This window comes from Myodes glareolus, chromosome 14, assembly GCF_982192425.1.
Source record: "Myodes glareolus chromosome 14, mMyoGla1.1, whole genome shotgun sequence".
Taxonomy (NCBI): Eukaryota; Metazoa; Chordata; class Mammalia; order Rodentia; family Cricetidae; genus Myodes; species Myodes glareolus.
This window is the reverse complement of record NC_142039.1, coordinates 11,475,882-11,490,868: the sequence shown is the minus strand read 5'-3', so window position 1 is coordinate 11,490,868 and position 14,987 is coordinate 11,475,882. Positions and strand designations below refer to the sequence as shown.

The window sequence follows — 14,987 nt, the reverse complement described above, 5'->3', positions numbered from 1 at the left end:
TGGAAATGTTGTAATTCTTGTGGGACAAGCACTTTTTTCCCTTTTAAATATCTCATGAGCCCGTTTATTTTTTAAAAGTTAAAAGCTTCATAAATTGTTCAGTTGCATAAATAAAAATTTAAAAGGTAATGATTTAAAATGATATAATGATATAAAATGAAGTATCTTTGTTGTTCTAAGAGGAATTGTACAACGGCTTCTAATGATATCTGTCTCATTGTGTTGGAGGCCACAAACTCAGTGACCTAAAGGGTCCTGCTAGAATTACCCTCAAGGATTTCACTCCTTCCCAATACCACTTACAAACCAACCCATTTCCCATGGACCTTTGAAGACAGTAAAGTACAAACTACAGCAAGTACATTAGGCCTTTGTTTATTTCAAGACCCTTGGGCAGGGAACTTATACAGCGTGGTTAGTGTTTGCACAAGTCACTCATCTATGCGGTTGTGATGGGCACGTATTATGACACAATTGTCTGCTAAAACCCACTGGCTGGAGAAGCCATTCTCAAAAGAGTGTTCTACTAAGTAATTTAATACTTTTCCTTTCAATCATCTGTATATTACTTAATATATAAAATATCAGCTGCTGCTGCCGCTGCCACAGTTTTCATAAATCTAGTAGAGTTAAATTCCTAATGAAATGGTTGCTGGACACACCAGGGCTTGATTGACAGATCTTCACCCACTCCTTTAGCACGTCATCACACAGAGCTTGTGAGATGCCCCTGGGACACGGTGCTAGACGGTCACAGTAGAAAACAGGTATCTAATGAAAAACGCCTTAGATTTTCTCCCAGGGACTACATGTAGGAATTAAAAGCCTAAAATCCAACATATCTAAAGTTTAAATATTTATAAACCTATTATTTGATTAATCTCTGCAGGTCCTCATCAAAAAAGGCAATGTTACCTCCAAAGTGTGGGCTCAGAGTGGACAGCAAGGGCCGCGGTGGAAGAAAGTGGAAGTATTCCTGGGCACCCACTCACATGCAGAGGTTTGTCACCAAAGCGATTTTTGAAGACAGAACTTAGTTAATTTTTGTCTAGAATACTAATTTCTTTCTTTCTCTCATTATCCTCATCTATCTTCATTCCCAATATGATGCACTGTGTGAATGCAGAACATTTAGCAACCCATATGGCATTTTCCATACAGAAGTTAGCATTGTAGAAAGCCAAAACTTTTCCCAATTAGACAGCTTCACTTCTAGATACACGCAATGTGAGTGGTAAAAGTCCTTTGCCCTCAGCAAGCTTCTCACAATGAAAGAACACCTCTTCCATTTCGGAGATTTGACTCTCAGACATCGTAATACAGGTTTTGTAAATGTAGCTGCAAAAATCATCTTTGAAATTATTTTTAATGATTGGCGTTCTTATACTGAGTAGATTTGTATAATTAAAATATGTTATAGTATACGATGGTATGGATGTCTTTATCTTATTATGTATAAAATAGCACATACCCAACAACCAAAGAAAACTTGAAGTAGTACGAATATTACAAGTTTAAAAATGAATACCACAATGTAATAAGATATTTGTTTTTTTTTTCTATTTGGAGGGACTTAACAAGAATCGGGATATCTGTAGTTTAGATGGGGATTGAGCATTTTTTATTTTTTGAAATAAAATAATATATAATTTTTATTTGTACATATTTTTTTATTCATTTTACATACAGCTACAGTTCTCCCTTCATCCCATCTTCTCCCTCCCTCCCTCCCTCCAACCCACTCCAATTCTCTCCTCAGAAAGGGTAAGGCTTCCCAAGGGGAGCCAACAAGGTCTGCATATTAATTTGAGGCAGGACCAACATCCCCAACCCTAATCCCCTTACCCAACTCCCATCACTTCAAAATACTACATGTAAAGCAAAGGATAGCCAGATCACAATCCACAGCTCCAGAGAAGGTAGATAACAAAGAAGACTCTAACGGAGACACATGGATCACCCTGAGAAGGGAAAATAGATGAGATCTTCTGAAAGATACATATTTTTAGGATATTGTACTTTCATTTCAAAGTCCAGTCATTAAAAAAATGTAATGGCATAAAATAAAACCATTCTTAAACTTACTTTTATGCCATTTCCACGCAGATAGGTACTTAGGTAATTAAATAAACAAACCAGAGAAGTTGATAATTATCTGTTTATAGCAAGGTAAAATAGCATATTATTTTCACATTTCCAAAGATAGTCACAGTTAAGTATGGCTGACTTTCTTTTAGAGCATGTAAACAAACAGTTACATAAAGAAAGCTAAACTAAAAATAAAATATTTAAGATCTGTATCATTTGCCTTTTTTGAGTTCCTACAAATCGGTGTGTATTAAGACCCAAGAACAGGGTAGAATGGCACGCCCAAGATTTTCCTTAAAATTTTTTTCCCAGCATCACCTGGCTCTTCGATGCTTGACTTCACACACCTCTGCTCATTACTGAAAGCATAGGAATTTAATCTTTAGTTCCCAGGATTGCACTACACTGAGTTAAGTATTTGTCATAGCATTTCTAAGTTTTCTTTCCCAACTGTAAATTGAGTTCCTCCTACTTTGTCTCTTTCCACTGTTTCTCACTTGAAGGACAGCTTTTACAGATAAAACTGTATTACATATTGGAATAGAAAATGAAACAATAGTTGTAAAATAAATAAAACAATATGCTCATACTGTATGTAGCAGACTGTTTTCTTCTTAGTTTTAATTATGTGGAGTTGAATTTCATGAATTTGAAAATACTCAAGTAATAAGATCATAATTAAATATTCCATTTGTTCCTTGTTTGTATGGCACAAGTAGGCTTGCTGATTGTGAATACACAGCAGATATATCTATGACTCTTTTGTGATAGACTGGCCTCGTTCAGCAATGGAGGCTCTACATGATATATATGTACAAGGGCTTGAATCTGCACTGTCCCAGTTTCCAAGAATGCCATGCAGAAAAAATATATTTCTCGCCCTATATTTGACTATCTAGTTTCCTTATTATGCACTTAGAGATAGTTTAGTATGTGGGTAAAATGTTCAACCTGAAGAAATAATTGTTTAAAAATAAATTAATGACTTTGCATATTATAAGACATCATTAGAAGAAGGTTAGATATTCAACTTCTATGGATGCTCAATGGAGACAAAAAAAATCTCAGTGAGAATATTTAAATGGATTTGCTTCTGTCAGACATAGGTTTCCAGATCATGTAGCAAATTCCTTAACAGTTCTATGCATATTGAATATTAATATGGAAAAATTATTTTCAAAATTGTATTAAGTGATATTTCAGCATGTGGACACACTTATGAATTTTGCTTTTTAATATTCAAAATACACATATTAAAATTTGACTAAATAATTTGTTCATATTGGTAGACTCTTAAAAGTATGGATAACATGTAAACACTTGCTTTTTCTTATGACTTATCCATCCCCTCAGTAACCAGGTATTGAGCATCTGCTGTACAAAAATACATTGAGAAGGCACAGTTTGAGCATATATATTGCTCGTGATTCTTCATTCCCTTGATTCCTTTCTCTTTAGATTCAGAAAGATCAGAGTTTTTAACTCATGACTTATACTGTGAAGCAGCACTGAGAAGTCTGCATAGTCTTGAGAAAACCCTATATTTAAACACAAGTTTTGTTATGATAACCAGGGCCATCATACACAGACACAGACACCCACACAGACACCCACACACCTCTGTGTGTATGTGTGTACTAAGGACTTTGCCACATATTTAAAATATCTACTCATTTATCCTTTTCAGCAGTTCAATCCTATGAAAAATATAATGGGTACATCTTCAGTCTATAGATACACAAAAATAACTGGGTTCTCTCTGTCTCTGTCTCTGTCTCTGTCTCTCTCTCTCTCTGTGTGTGTGTGTGTGTGTGTGTGTGTGTGTGTGTGTGTCTAAGAAGTAAGCAGTCTTGGTTTGGATTTAAGAGTCAGCACAGGGAGTAGAAGTGGGTGCATGGCTTCTGCCTGGAGTCTATAGTCTATATGCTAACTATACATTACTTAGGTGGTACTGTCGTTTTTCTCATATTCCCAGAATTGAGTATAGTACAGACTCTCATGATGTTTAGTCTTTCTGAGCCACTATCTTTATAGAGGTCACTTTCATTTGGGCGTATTTGTTATGAAAGTCAATCTAGATGTTCTTGTTGTCATGTTTGTTTGTGTTCTGGACTTCTTCACAGCCTAATGCTAACTGTCTCTTCTTGTTCATTTTATCTTTTTAGATTGTCTTTAGGGCAAAACGTGGTATCAGTTACATAGGAGATGTGGCAGTCGATGATGTTTCCTTTCGAGATTGCTCCCCATTTCCTAACACAATCAGAAAGTGTGCTGCTGACGAATTCACATGTGCTTCCAAGCACTGCATTCTAAAGGACAGGCTGTGTGACTTTGTGAACGACTGTGCAGATAACTCAGACGAGACTGTGTTCATCTGTGGTAAGTGAAAATGTTTCTCTGGTTCCCACTTGCTGCTCGTCATCGAAACCCAAATTTTAGTTGATCTTAGTGACAGGTGCAGTCATAGTGATTTAACTGTTTAAGTGGTCTTCTTTCTCCTTCTAAGTACTTAACTTTGAACACAATTTATGGAAAACTGATGAATGGCATTTTTTTTTTTTGCACAATGGTATAAACAATTGGAGTTAAACTGGAAAGTAGGTGGGGCACAGTTATTTACCATATGAAACAATGTATTTGGAAAACAGATCAAACTCCCATCAAAATCAATTTATGTAGATTGGTAAGTATGTGCACTTTGATCTTAAAAGGCTGACATCTATTTACATAAATAAGATGTGATATGTCAATAAATAAAACAAAATAATGTTATGAAAATGTAATAAAATACCAAAGTGTTCTAATGTAATAGATATAGATTGACACTGCAGAGCTATTTTTTGGGTTCAACTCATACTAGACAGTACCTATTAAAAAGTCTTTAGCTAAATGGACCATATGTTCTTATTCAGGTAATCCTGTAACACTGTGTGGTATAATGCAAGGTTGCTTTATTTCATTATAAATGAGGTGAATAGAGATTGTCAAATGAAAGTTGATAGGTCATTCTACTGTTACCAGTTCTGAGCTAGAATGTTATAATTAGGTATTGTCTCCATCTTGAAACCAAATCTGTACTTTCAATAACAATGTTAGTATCAGAACTGACACTTGCATAGAACATTTAATGTTTAAAGCCTTTATTTACTCATTTCCATCTGATCTTTTTTTAACCCTTCGAAGACAGTGAGAGAAATATTATTAGTGAATATTATAGGTGAAGCTACCAACAAGACTGGTTTATGTTTCATCATAATAAATACAAATGGTACTAATTTGGTCCTGGTACCTGAGTACTTTGATTTATGACCCATTGCTCTGCTCAAGCTATGAAATCATTATATTAAAAGCTGATTCTTTCAGAGAAGTTATTGAGATGAAATATTGCCTGATTTATAAAGTATATGTCATGCAAATATAAGGACCTGAGTTTGGATCCCAGCATAATATTCTGGAAAATAGTACAGTGTGGTAACTGTACTATTACCACAGCACCGGAGGATGAAGGCAAATGGATCCTTGTAGCTCACTGGTCAGCCAGCCTAGCCTGATAGTAAAGCCCAGGTTCGATGAAAAACCTTTTATTAAAAAAATGTGGTGAAGTGTGATTGACTTTCTGCCTCTTTATTCTTGCACACATGTGTAGGCAACTTTTGTACACATGTAAAAATCCACGTAAACATTGATATACACTTTGCAATTCGTACATATAGGTATGAGATAGTTATTGATATAGAAGTTTTGTTTATGACACAAATATTTGTTACTTGAACAAGTAAAAAATAAATATAAATGTGTATAAGCCAAGTGAAAACTCTAGGTAATTATAAAATGCTGTATTTACTAATATATAACTATTAGTATCTATATTTACCTTTGAATATTTTCTGCTACATTTCAGTTAAAATTTTGCATCCAACGATTACATTGTTGCTTTAGTGGCATTTTCATTTGAATAACATGATAATTTCAAGTTATTATTTAAATAATATAGATTTTTTTGAAAATCACTTGTAATGTAGCCTTTGTTATTTTAAAAGTTATTATTTGATGTATTTTTCAGTGCTCAAAACATCAATTTACTACCAAGTAAACTTTTCCTAATGACATTTATGCTATAATATTGATACTTTAGGGTAGTGGTACTTAAAACATTCAGTAATGTACTATGTGACATATGTTCCAAACTTTCTCTCTTGAACATTTTTTTATGAAGCAGCCATGAGGGGGTATTCCTTTCTAAAGGGTCTCATTTCTTTCCTCTCCCCCTTTTCTTCTCCTATATTCTCCTGTCTTCTCCTGCACCTCTCTAGTTCTCTCTCCCTCCCTCTCTTTTTCCCTCCCTTCCACCTTCCCTCTCTCCCTCCCTTCCTTCCACTTTCATAACAGCGGAAATTACCTGTATTAGACCTGTTTCTGTCTTAGAGACAGTTTCATGGAGCCAAACCGTCCTCATAGTCACTATGTATCTGAGACGGGCTTTGAACCTGTGATCCTCCTTCCTTCACCACCCCAGTACTGAGATTATAGGTAGGATAAACTGCACCTGCTTTTCAGAACATGTTCGATGGTGATTACATTACTAAATGCCTTGAAATTTTTATTGGGTTCATGTATGTCAGAACATAGAAGTTAAATTTATTCCAGAGACTGCATAGGAAAGAGGAAAATGTTTTCAACTCCTTAGTACAAAGGGTCAACAAAAAGTTAAAATGATCCTCCAAAAGGGTCATATTTGACTTGGTTCTAATTACAGAAATGGAATCCTTTTTTTCATAGCCTTCTTTCTTCTATTATACAGTTTAAACATTCTAATGTATTCCCAGTCTGCTGGTCTTAAATGTTATGTTTTAATTACAGAGTAGCTAGAATCTGCTGAGGGAATTATGAGTGGTGTTATCCTACATATGCTATAAACTTTGATGTTCTAATTAGATCTGGAAGAATAGGAAGAAACAATTAAAAGAGTCACCATAGCAACTGACTTCAGAACTTTAGCTGGCAACCTTTTAAGGCTTTGGGCTTAAAAGTCTACTTTTTATTGAAAATTCTAAGAATACCTTGAACATTTATCATAGCTAAAAAGAATTGCAACTCCTGAAACATCATCATTAATCAGCAGTGCACCATCTACAAATAACATAAAGAATGGTAAAGTCAGCTCTGGGCAAGTAGTATTTTGGAGTAAAAAGTAATAAATTATAATACAAACTTATCTATTGTTTAATTTGATGTAAATTAATATACACTCTTAAATCATAATCTATTATAAAATGAAAAGTACTTGTTAATTTAGTATTTGATAATATCTCTAAAATATTGAAAATTGTCCCCCAAACTGATTAATTTATCTAAAATCGTCCAATACTTAATTTAATATAATTGATACAAAGGTTCTTAAGGAAAATAACTGTGATTTCAGTTCCTTGTAATTTTATTGTATTTAATCAATCACTTCAGAAAGAGGATTGCTGACATTATTTGTAGTTCGGGCTATCATCAAACTCAGGATCCTTCAGCCTCAATCTTCACGAACATGAAACACCATCCTGGGCTTTCTCTTAATATTTGAATTGGAAATTTATCAATGGTATATAACACATAGTATAGCAGGTCTTATCAAAATATGTAAATTCTGCCATGGGAAGGTAAATGTATAACTCAATTAAGCAGATTTATATTTCTTTTCATTTTAAACATGCAGAGAATATGCATATTAAAGGCCATGGAAATTAAGCTAATTTCAAGACTTTAGTTATGTAAAAGATACATTAATTAATATTAATATTAATAGGCACTTAGTAGATAGGAAAATTCCCACTACTTTCATTGTGTCCTTTAAGTTTGGGTATATTTTGCATTCTATTTTATTGAATTCTAGGAAGTCTAATTTCTTTCATTATGTCTTCCTTGACCGATTGGTAATTCGGTAGCGAGTTTCTCATTTCCCATGAGTTTATAGGATTCCTTTCATTTCTGTTGTTGTTATCCAGCTTTATTCTGGGTGATCTAATAGGATACAGGGGTTATATAAATTTATTTTTATCTGTTGAGACTTGCTTTGTGACGGAGTTTGTGGTTATTTTTGGAGAATGTTAAATGAGATGCTATTTGCTTTTTTATTTTTAAAGCAAAACTTTACTGTGATGATGATCATGCTTCACTGCAAAGCTTGAGCTCACTGATCTTGGTCTCTGTTACTGGTTTTGTTTCATTCTTCTTGTAAACTTATGATCAATTTATCGGCAATGATGAAACATTTCATTGGGGGATTTTATTGAATGTGAAGATAAAACTAGTTATGAGTTGACATTGTGGCAACATTCAGTATTGTTGTCCATGATTATGGAAAATAACTCGTGTGTTTAGTTATTGTTTTATCATATATTTTGGAGCTTTCCTCATAGACCCTCACATATTACTATTTTGTTATGTTACTATTTTTAAACTCTAGTTGATTCCTGCTAATGTATAGGAGAGAAACTGATGTGTTTATATTAACCTGACTATCACAACCTTGTTGCAATTGGTTTTGAACTCCATGATTCTATTGGTATTTATTCTTTTAGATTTCTTTTACATAATCTATTATGTCATGAATCATAAGGCAATTTTTTGTTACTTTATTTTTACTTACTTTTCTAGTTTTATTACCATATTACAGCCTGTCTAGCATTCAAAGGGAAGAAGAGTCTTCTTTCTGATGTCTGAATTAGACCATAGAGCTTTTTCTCATTAATTTTACTATCTGTAGTATTCTGTTGATATAGCTTATATAAAGTTGAAGAAATTTCCATTTATGTGTAGTTTGCTGAGAGTTTTTGGGTGGACTTTGCAAAATGCTTTTTCTCTATATGTATTAAAATAATTTCCCTCTTCAGCCTATTGTGATGATCCATACTCAATCATATTTACAAACACATAAGTGATATCATTTGGTTATGAGGTAAAATTATTTTTTAAAAAGTGTTGTATTGGGCATGTTAATGATTATATTGAGGATTTCTTGCATCCTTGTAAAGAAGTTGTGGAGAACCTTACTAATTTTATAGGGTTCTGTTTTCTTCTTAGTATTTTCTTGCTAAATAAACTTTTGCCGGTTTGTCAAATTTGACAAAATTGATTTTGACATTGTTGCCTAAAACTGACAGGTATGGGTAGAGTCCGGGACTACTTCATATCATTCTGATCTTCCTTGGACCAGAAGCTCCTTGAGGCATAACCTACTAGGGCCAAAGTAAACAGGGAAACAGAGGCAAACTTCATTAAGTGTGTGCTTATTAGCAATATGGATACATTCATTATTTTATCACGGTTTTAAAAAGAGCATTTATTCATTTCTTCAGAAAATATTTGTTGATTATTATGTAACAAGTTTTATTCTGTTTATGATGCGATAGGATAGTGCACTGTAACATAGACATGAATTTTCTTTTCTTACAGAATTTCATTTGTTAATGTTTACTTTTTTAGCAGTGAGAAACACAAACAAAATAAGTAAAATAACAATATTTAGAAATTATTATTTATTGAGGAATTGTCTTATTGAGGAATTACATTTAAATTAAAATGGGAAGCATTGTTGGTTCAAGCCAGGTAATATAAAGTATACTTGAAAGCAATAATTAAAGCAGCCCTTTTATACTGCTACCCTGCCAGCAGTCATATAATTTTTATTTATTTATTTGTTGATTTATTATTGTGAGCATTCATGTGTGTGTGCATAGCATGCTATGTACTCATGGTGGTCAGAGGACAATTTGATGGAGTTTGTTCTGTTATTTTATCATTTGGGTCCTGTGGATCAAACTCATACAGGTCACAAGCTTGGTAGCAAGCACTTTTACAAGTTGACCCAATCCTCTGGTTTTTATGATAGCACAAGGACAGTTTCATCAGGCAGTTGTCATTTATTGGGTTGTTTTCATCTTGAATACCAATTAGAAATTATAATTTCCTAATTTTCTAGTGAAAAGATCAATCTGGGGACAATGGGAAATAGGTTTAAATGATGTATCTGTTGTTTAAATTTTATCTGTAGAGCATTTGACCTGCAAAGGGTGTCTGTGCACCATTGTGTGCCTGGTGCCCACAAAAGCCAGAATAAGACATCAGATCCCATCCTCTGGAACATGAGTTACAGATGATAATGGGCTATCATGCAGGCTCTGAGAATTGAACTCAAGTCCTCTGGAAGAGCAGCCCGTTCTCTCAGCTGCTGAGCCATCTCTCCAATCCCTTGTTATATTGTTAGATAGAGTAGGTTATATTCTTCTCTGCATAATCTCTCTGTTACATTCAGTTCTATGATCCATCTAAACCACAAATTTGTGTCAGTGAATATGGCACTGTTGAGTGTCCTCTGTGAATTTGTTTACTAGCCTGGGTACTGAAAGTCTTTGACACTTTTAAGGCACTCCTAAATGTTCACTGGACCTGTATTCCGCAAATCACTGCAAATCAAATGTATAATTAACCAAAGTCTATTTAATATCTTATCTATGAGCCATCTTAGCTTAGTAGTGCAGTGTATTACTGAATGACGTGCAGCTGTCCAGTACCATAGGAGAGACTCTTACAGCGTACTTTTAGTTCACTGTGATCAAAATTTATGTGTCTCTTTACACATTCCAAAGTCAAAAAAACTAAGCCAAACCATAAAAAATTTGAAATCCCATGTTTTGCTCAAGTTAAAATTTATGTTAAAAAAAAACTAAGAAAATAATTTGTAATTAGCACATACCACTTGCCTTGCTAGTACCCAGCTTCTTTTGTCTTCATTTATGTGGCATACACTGATAACTCCAATATACCTGGCCTTGGCAGAGTCATAGAGAACAAAATATGGCATGAATGATTTTGGTGGTTCTTGTCTAGTAAGGGAAGAGGATGTATGAATATCCACATTTTGAGACAGAGGGAAATTACAGTTAAGTGCAAATTGCTTCTGCAGAGAAGAGAGGGAAATAATGAAGTTGTTCTTAAACACTAATCCCAACATTGGCTTGCATAAAGGTGATATATCATCCAGAAAACAATGAGCATGTGTTCAGAAACTTTATTAATCATGAGCTGGGAATCTTTTGCTTTCCTTGGGAGATTATGTTAGAAAGTAGGTCAGATATCATAATGTTAATAAGCCAGGTTTTCTGTGAAGGACCAGCCGCCCTAAGATTTAGGAAGTCATTGTTGAAGGCTGCTGCTTACAGCTCAGAAACCTTTCATTGTCTCTTCAGAATTACCAGCACCCACCCCTGTTCTTCCTTATGCAGTATTTTGTATAACATAGTAGGATATTATTGTCCAGATTTTGCACTCAGATTGTCAGTAGAGATGAAGAATTTTTGCATGAAATGTTTTTATTGATCGTTCAAATGCTTTGAATATGTAAAATTTATTTTAAGTTTTCAAAAACTAACATTATCAAGGGAAGTTTATCATAATACTGTGTCCTAAAATACTTTCATATGCAAACAAATATGTTTCATGTGGAAGATATTTTAAAGACTTATTTTTTAAATTTATCTATGATGAATACTTTGTATAGCTGTGTCACCTATATGTTTTGCTCACAAAGGCTAGAAGAGGGCGATCGATCCCCTGGATCTTCAGTTATAGATAGTTGTAAATCTCTTTGTGAGTACAGGGAACAGAATTGGAGTCCTCTGTCAGAGGAAACTGCTCCAAACCACTAAGCTATTGTTCTAATCCCAGAATCTACTTTTTGTTTTTGTTTTTTTGTTTTTTTTTCTCAAAGTTTATTAAAATACAAAAGTCTCCATTTCTGCCCCTCCTCCCAACCCCCTCCCATTCCCCCCACTCTCTCCCCTCCTCCCTCTCCATCCCCAAGAGCAGTCAGGGTCTCCCACTCTGTGGGTAGTTCAAGCTCCTCCTCCCTCCCTCCAGGTCCAGGAAGGTGAGTATCCAAACAGACTGGATCCCCAAAATCCAGTATATGCAGAGGAAACAAGTCTCAGTGTCATTGTCAATGGCTTTTCAGAAAGACTCCAGGCCAGCCACATTCAGAGAATCCGGCCTCATTCAGAGAATCTGGCTGGATCACCTGCTCGCTCAGTCCCAGTCAACTGGCCTTGGTGAACTCTCATTAGATCAGTCCCCTGGTATCAGTGGGTGATTGCTGATTGCTGACCGTGATTACTCCTCACGGTCCTGCCTTTCTTGTTCATGTTCTCCCTCCTTCTGCTCCTCATTTAGACCTTGGGGGACTCCGTCCGGTGCTCCTATGTGGGTCTGCGTCTCTATCACCATCCATCGTTGGATGAAGGTTCCCTCTGATCTTGCCTTCCTTGCTCATGTTCTCTTTCCTTCTGCTTCTCGTTTGGACCTAGGGAGTTAAATCCAGTACTCCAATGTGGGTCACTGTCTCCATCTCCATCCATCGCCAGATGAAGGATCTGTGATGATAAGCAAAATATTCATCAGTATGGTTATGGGCCAAGGCCAGTTCAGGCACCCTCTCCTCTGTCCAGAGAACAATCTGCGGATCTCTCCTTGGACCTGGGATCCCATTTATAATCAAGTCTCTAGTAAACCCTAAACTGACTCCCTTAGTTGAGATATATTCTTCCCTGATCCCATATCTATCCTTCCTCCTTCCCCCCCTCCCAGTCCCCCTGAGCATTCCCCATTCCTCCCCTGCTCCCTTCTCTCTAACCCTCTCCCCTTCCAACAACCCTCCTACCCCCCCATGCTCCCGAGGTTACCTGGGACTCTTGTCTATTTCCAATCTCCAGGAGGAAAACTACCTGAATTTTCTTCAGGGTCACCGTCCTATCCAGCTTCTCTAGGATCACGAATAATAGGCTCAAAGACCTTTAATTATGGCTAGAATCCATTTATGAGTGAATACATACCATATTCCTCTTTTTGGGTCTGGCTTACCTGACTCAGTAAAGCGTTTTCTTTTCTTTTTTTATTATTTTTTTTAATTTATTTTTTATTTTTTTATTTTTTCATTTAATTTTTACCTGGAACCCCTCCAGAATCAACTCTCTTGCAAACCCTAAAATGGCTCCCTTAGCTGAGATATAAACCTCCCTGCTCCCCCAACCATCCTTCCTCCCTCCTCCCCTCCCATTCCCCCAAGCCTTCCCCAATCCTCCCCCTCTACCCTCTCCCTGACCATCTTCCCTTACTTCCACCCCCCCAACCCCCATGCACCCGAGTTTGTCTGGCAATCTTGCCTAGTTCCACTATCCAGGAGGATAACTATATGATTTTCTTCAGGTTCACCTTCTTATTTAGCTTCTCTAGGATCACAAATTATAGACTCAAAGACCTTTAGCTATGGCTAGAATCCACTTATGAGTGAGTACATACCATATTCCTCTTTTTGGGTCTGGGTTACCTCACTCAGTAAAGCGTTTTCTATTTCCATCCATTTGCATACAAAATTCAAGATGTCATTGTTTTTTACCGCTGAGTAAAACTCTAATGTATATATGTTCCACACCTTCTTTAACTATTCTTCTATTGAGGGGCACCTAGGTTGTTTCCATGTTCTGGCTATTACAAATAGTGCATCTATGAACATAGTTGAACAAATACTTTTGTGGTATGATAGGGCATCTCTTGGGTATATTCCCAAGAGTGGAATTGCTGGGTCCTGAGGGAGGTTGACTCCCAGTTTCCTGAGAAACCGCCACACTGATTTCCACAGTGGCTGCACAAGTTTGCATTCCCACCAACAATGGATGAGTGTTCCCCTCACTCCACATCCTATCCAGCATAGGCTATCATTGGTGTTTTTGACTTTAGCTATTCTGACAGGTGTAAGATGGTATCTCAATGTGGTTTTGATTTGCATTTTTCTGATCGCTAAGGAGGTTGAGCATGACCTTAAGTGTCTTCTGGCCATTCGAAGTTCATCTGTTGTGAATTCTCTGTTCAGTTCAGTACCCCATTTTTTAACTGGGTTAATTAGAGTTTTAGTGTCTAGTTTCTTGAGTTCTTTGTATATATTGGAGATCAGACCTTTGTCTGATGAGGAGTTGGTGAAGATATTCTCCCAGTCAGAAGGCAGCCTTTTTGTCTTACTGACAGTCTCCTTTGCTTTACAGAAGCTTCTCAGTTTCAGTAGGTCCCATTTATTCATTGTTCCTCTTATTGTCTGTGCTACTGGGGTCCTACTTAGGAAGTGGCCTCCTGTGCCTATATCTTGTAGACTACTTCCCACTTTCTCTTCTATCAGGTTCAAAGTGGACAGATTAATGTCGATGTCTTTAATCCCTTTGGACTTGAGTTTTGTGCATGGTGATAGATATGGATCTACTTTCATTCTTCTACAGGTTGACATCCAGTTATGCCAGCACCATTTGTTGAAGATGCTTTCCTTCTTCCATTGTATACCTGTAGCTCCCTTGTCGAAAATTAGGTGTTCATAGGTTTGTGGGTTAATATCTGGGTCTTCTATTCGATTCCATAGGTCGACTTCTCTGTTCTTATGCCAATACCAAGCTGTTTTCAATACTTTAGCTCTATAATAGAGTTTGAAGTCAGGGATGGTAATGCCTCCAGAAGTTTCTTTATTGTATAAGATTGTTTTGGCTATCCTGGGTTTTTGGTTTTGCCATATATACTTGATTATTGTTCTCTCAAGGTCTGTGAAGAAGTTTGATGGGATTTTGATGGGGATTGCATTGAATCTATAGATTGCTTTTGGTAGAATTGCCATTTTTACTATGTTGATTCTCCCAATCCAAGAGCAGGGGAGGTCTTTCCATTTTCTGGTATCCTCCTCAATTTCTTTCTTCAAAGACTTAAAGTTCTTGTCAAATAGGTCTTTCACTTCCTTGGTTAGAGTAACCCCAAGATATTTTATGCTATTTGTGGCTATCGTGAAAAATGATGTTTCTCTGATTTCTCTCTCTGCTTCTTTA

General features: G+C 36.0%; 1 protein-coding gene across 3 annotated transcripts in view; it reads left to right on the top strand.

The window, feature by feature from the left end:
* The window catches only part of Malrd1 (MAM and LDL receptor class A domain containing 1), a 614,092-nt gene that overhangs the window by 271,802 nt on the left and 327,303 nt on the right, over positions 1 to 14,987 (top strand). For all 3 annotated transcript variants that reach the window (XM_087896346.1, XM_087896345.1, XM_087896344.1), the window contains 2 exons: positions 890 to 1,000; positions 4,254 to 4,467. In XM_087896346.1, the coding sequence (XP_087752472.1) occupies positions 890 to 1,000; positions 4,254 to 4,467 (325 nt within the window). The remainder of the gene's footprint in view (positions 1 to 889; positions 1,001 to 4,253; positions 4,468 to 14,987) is intronic.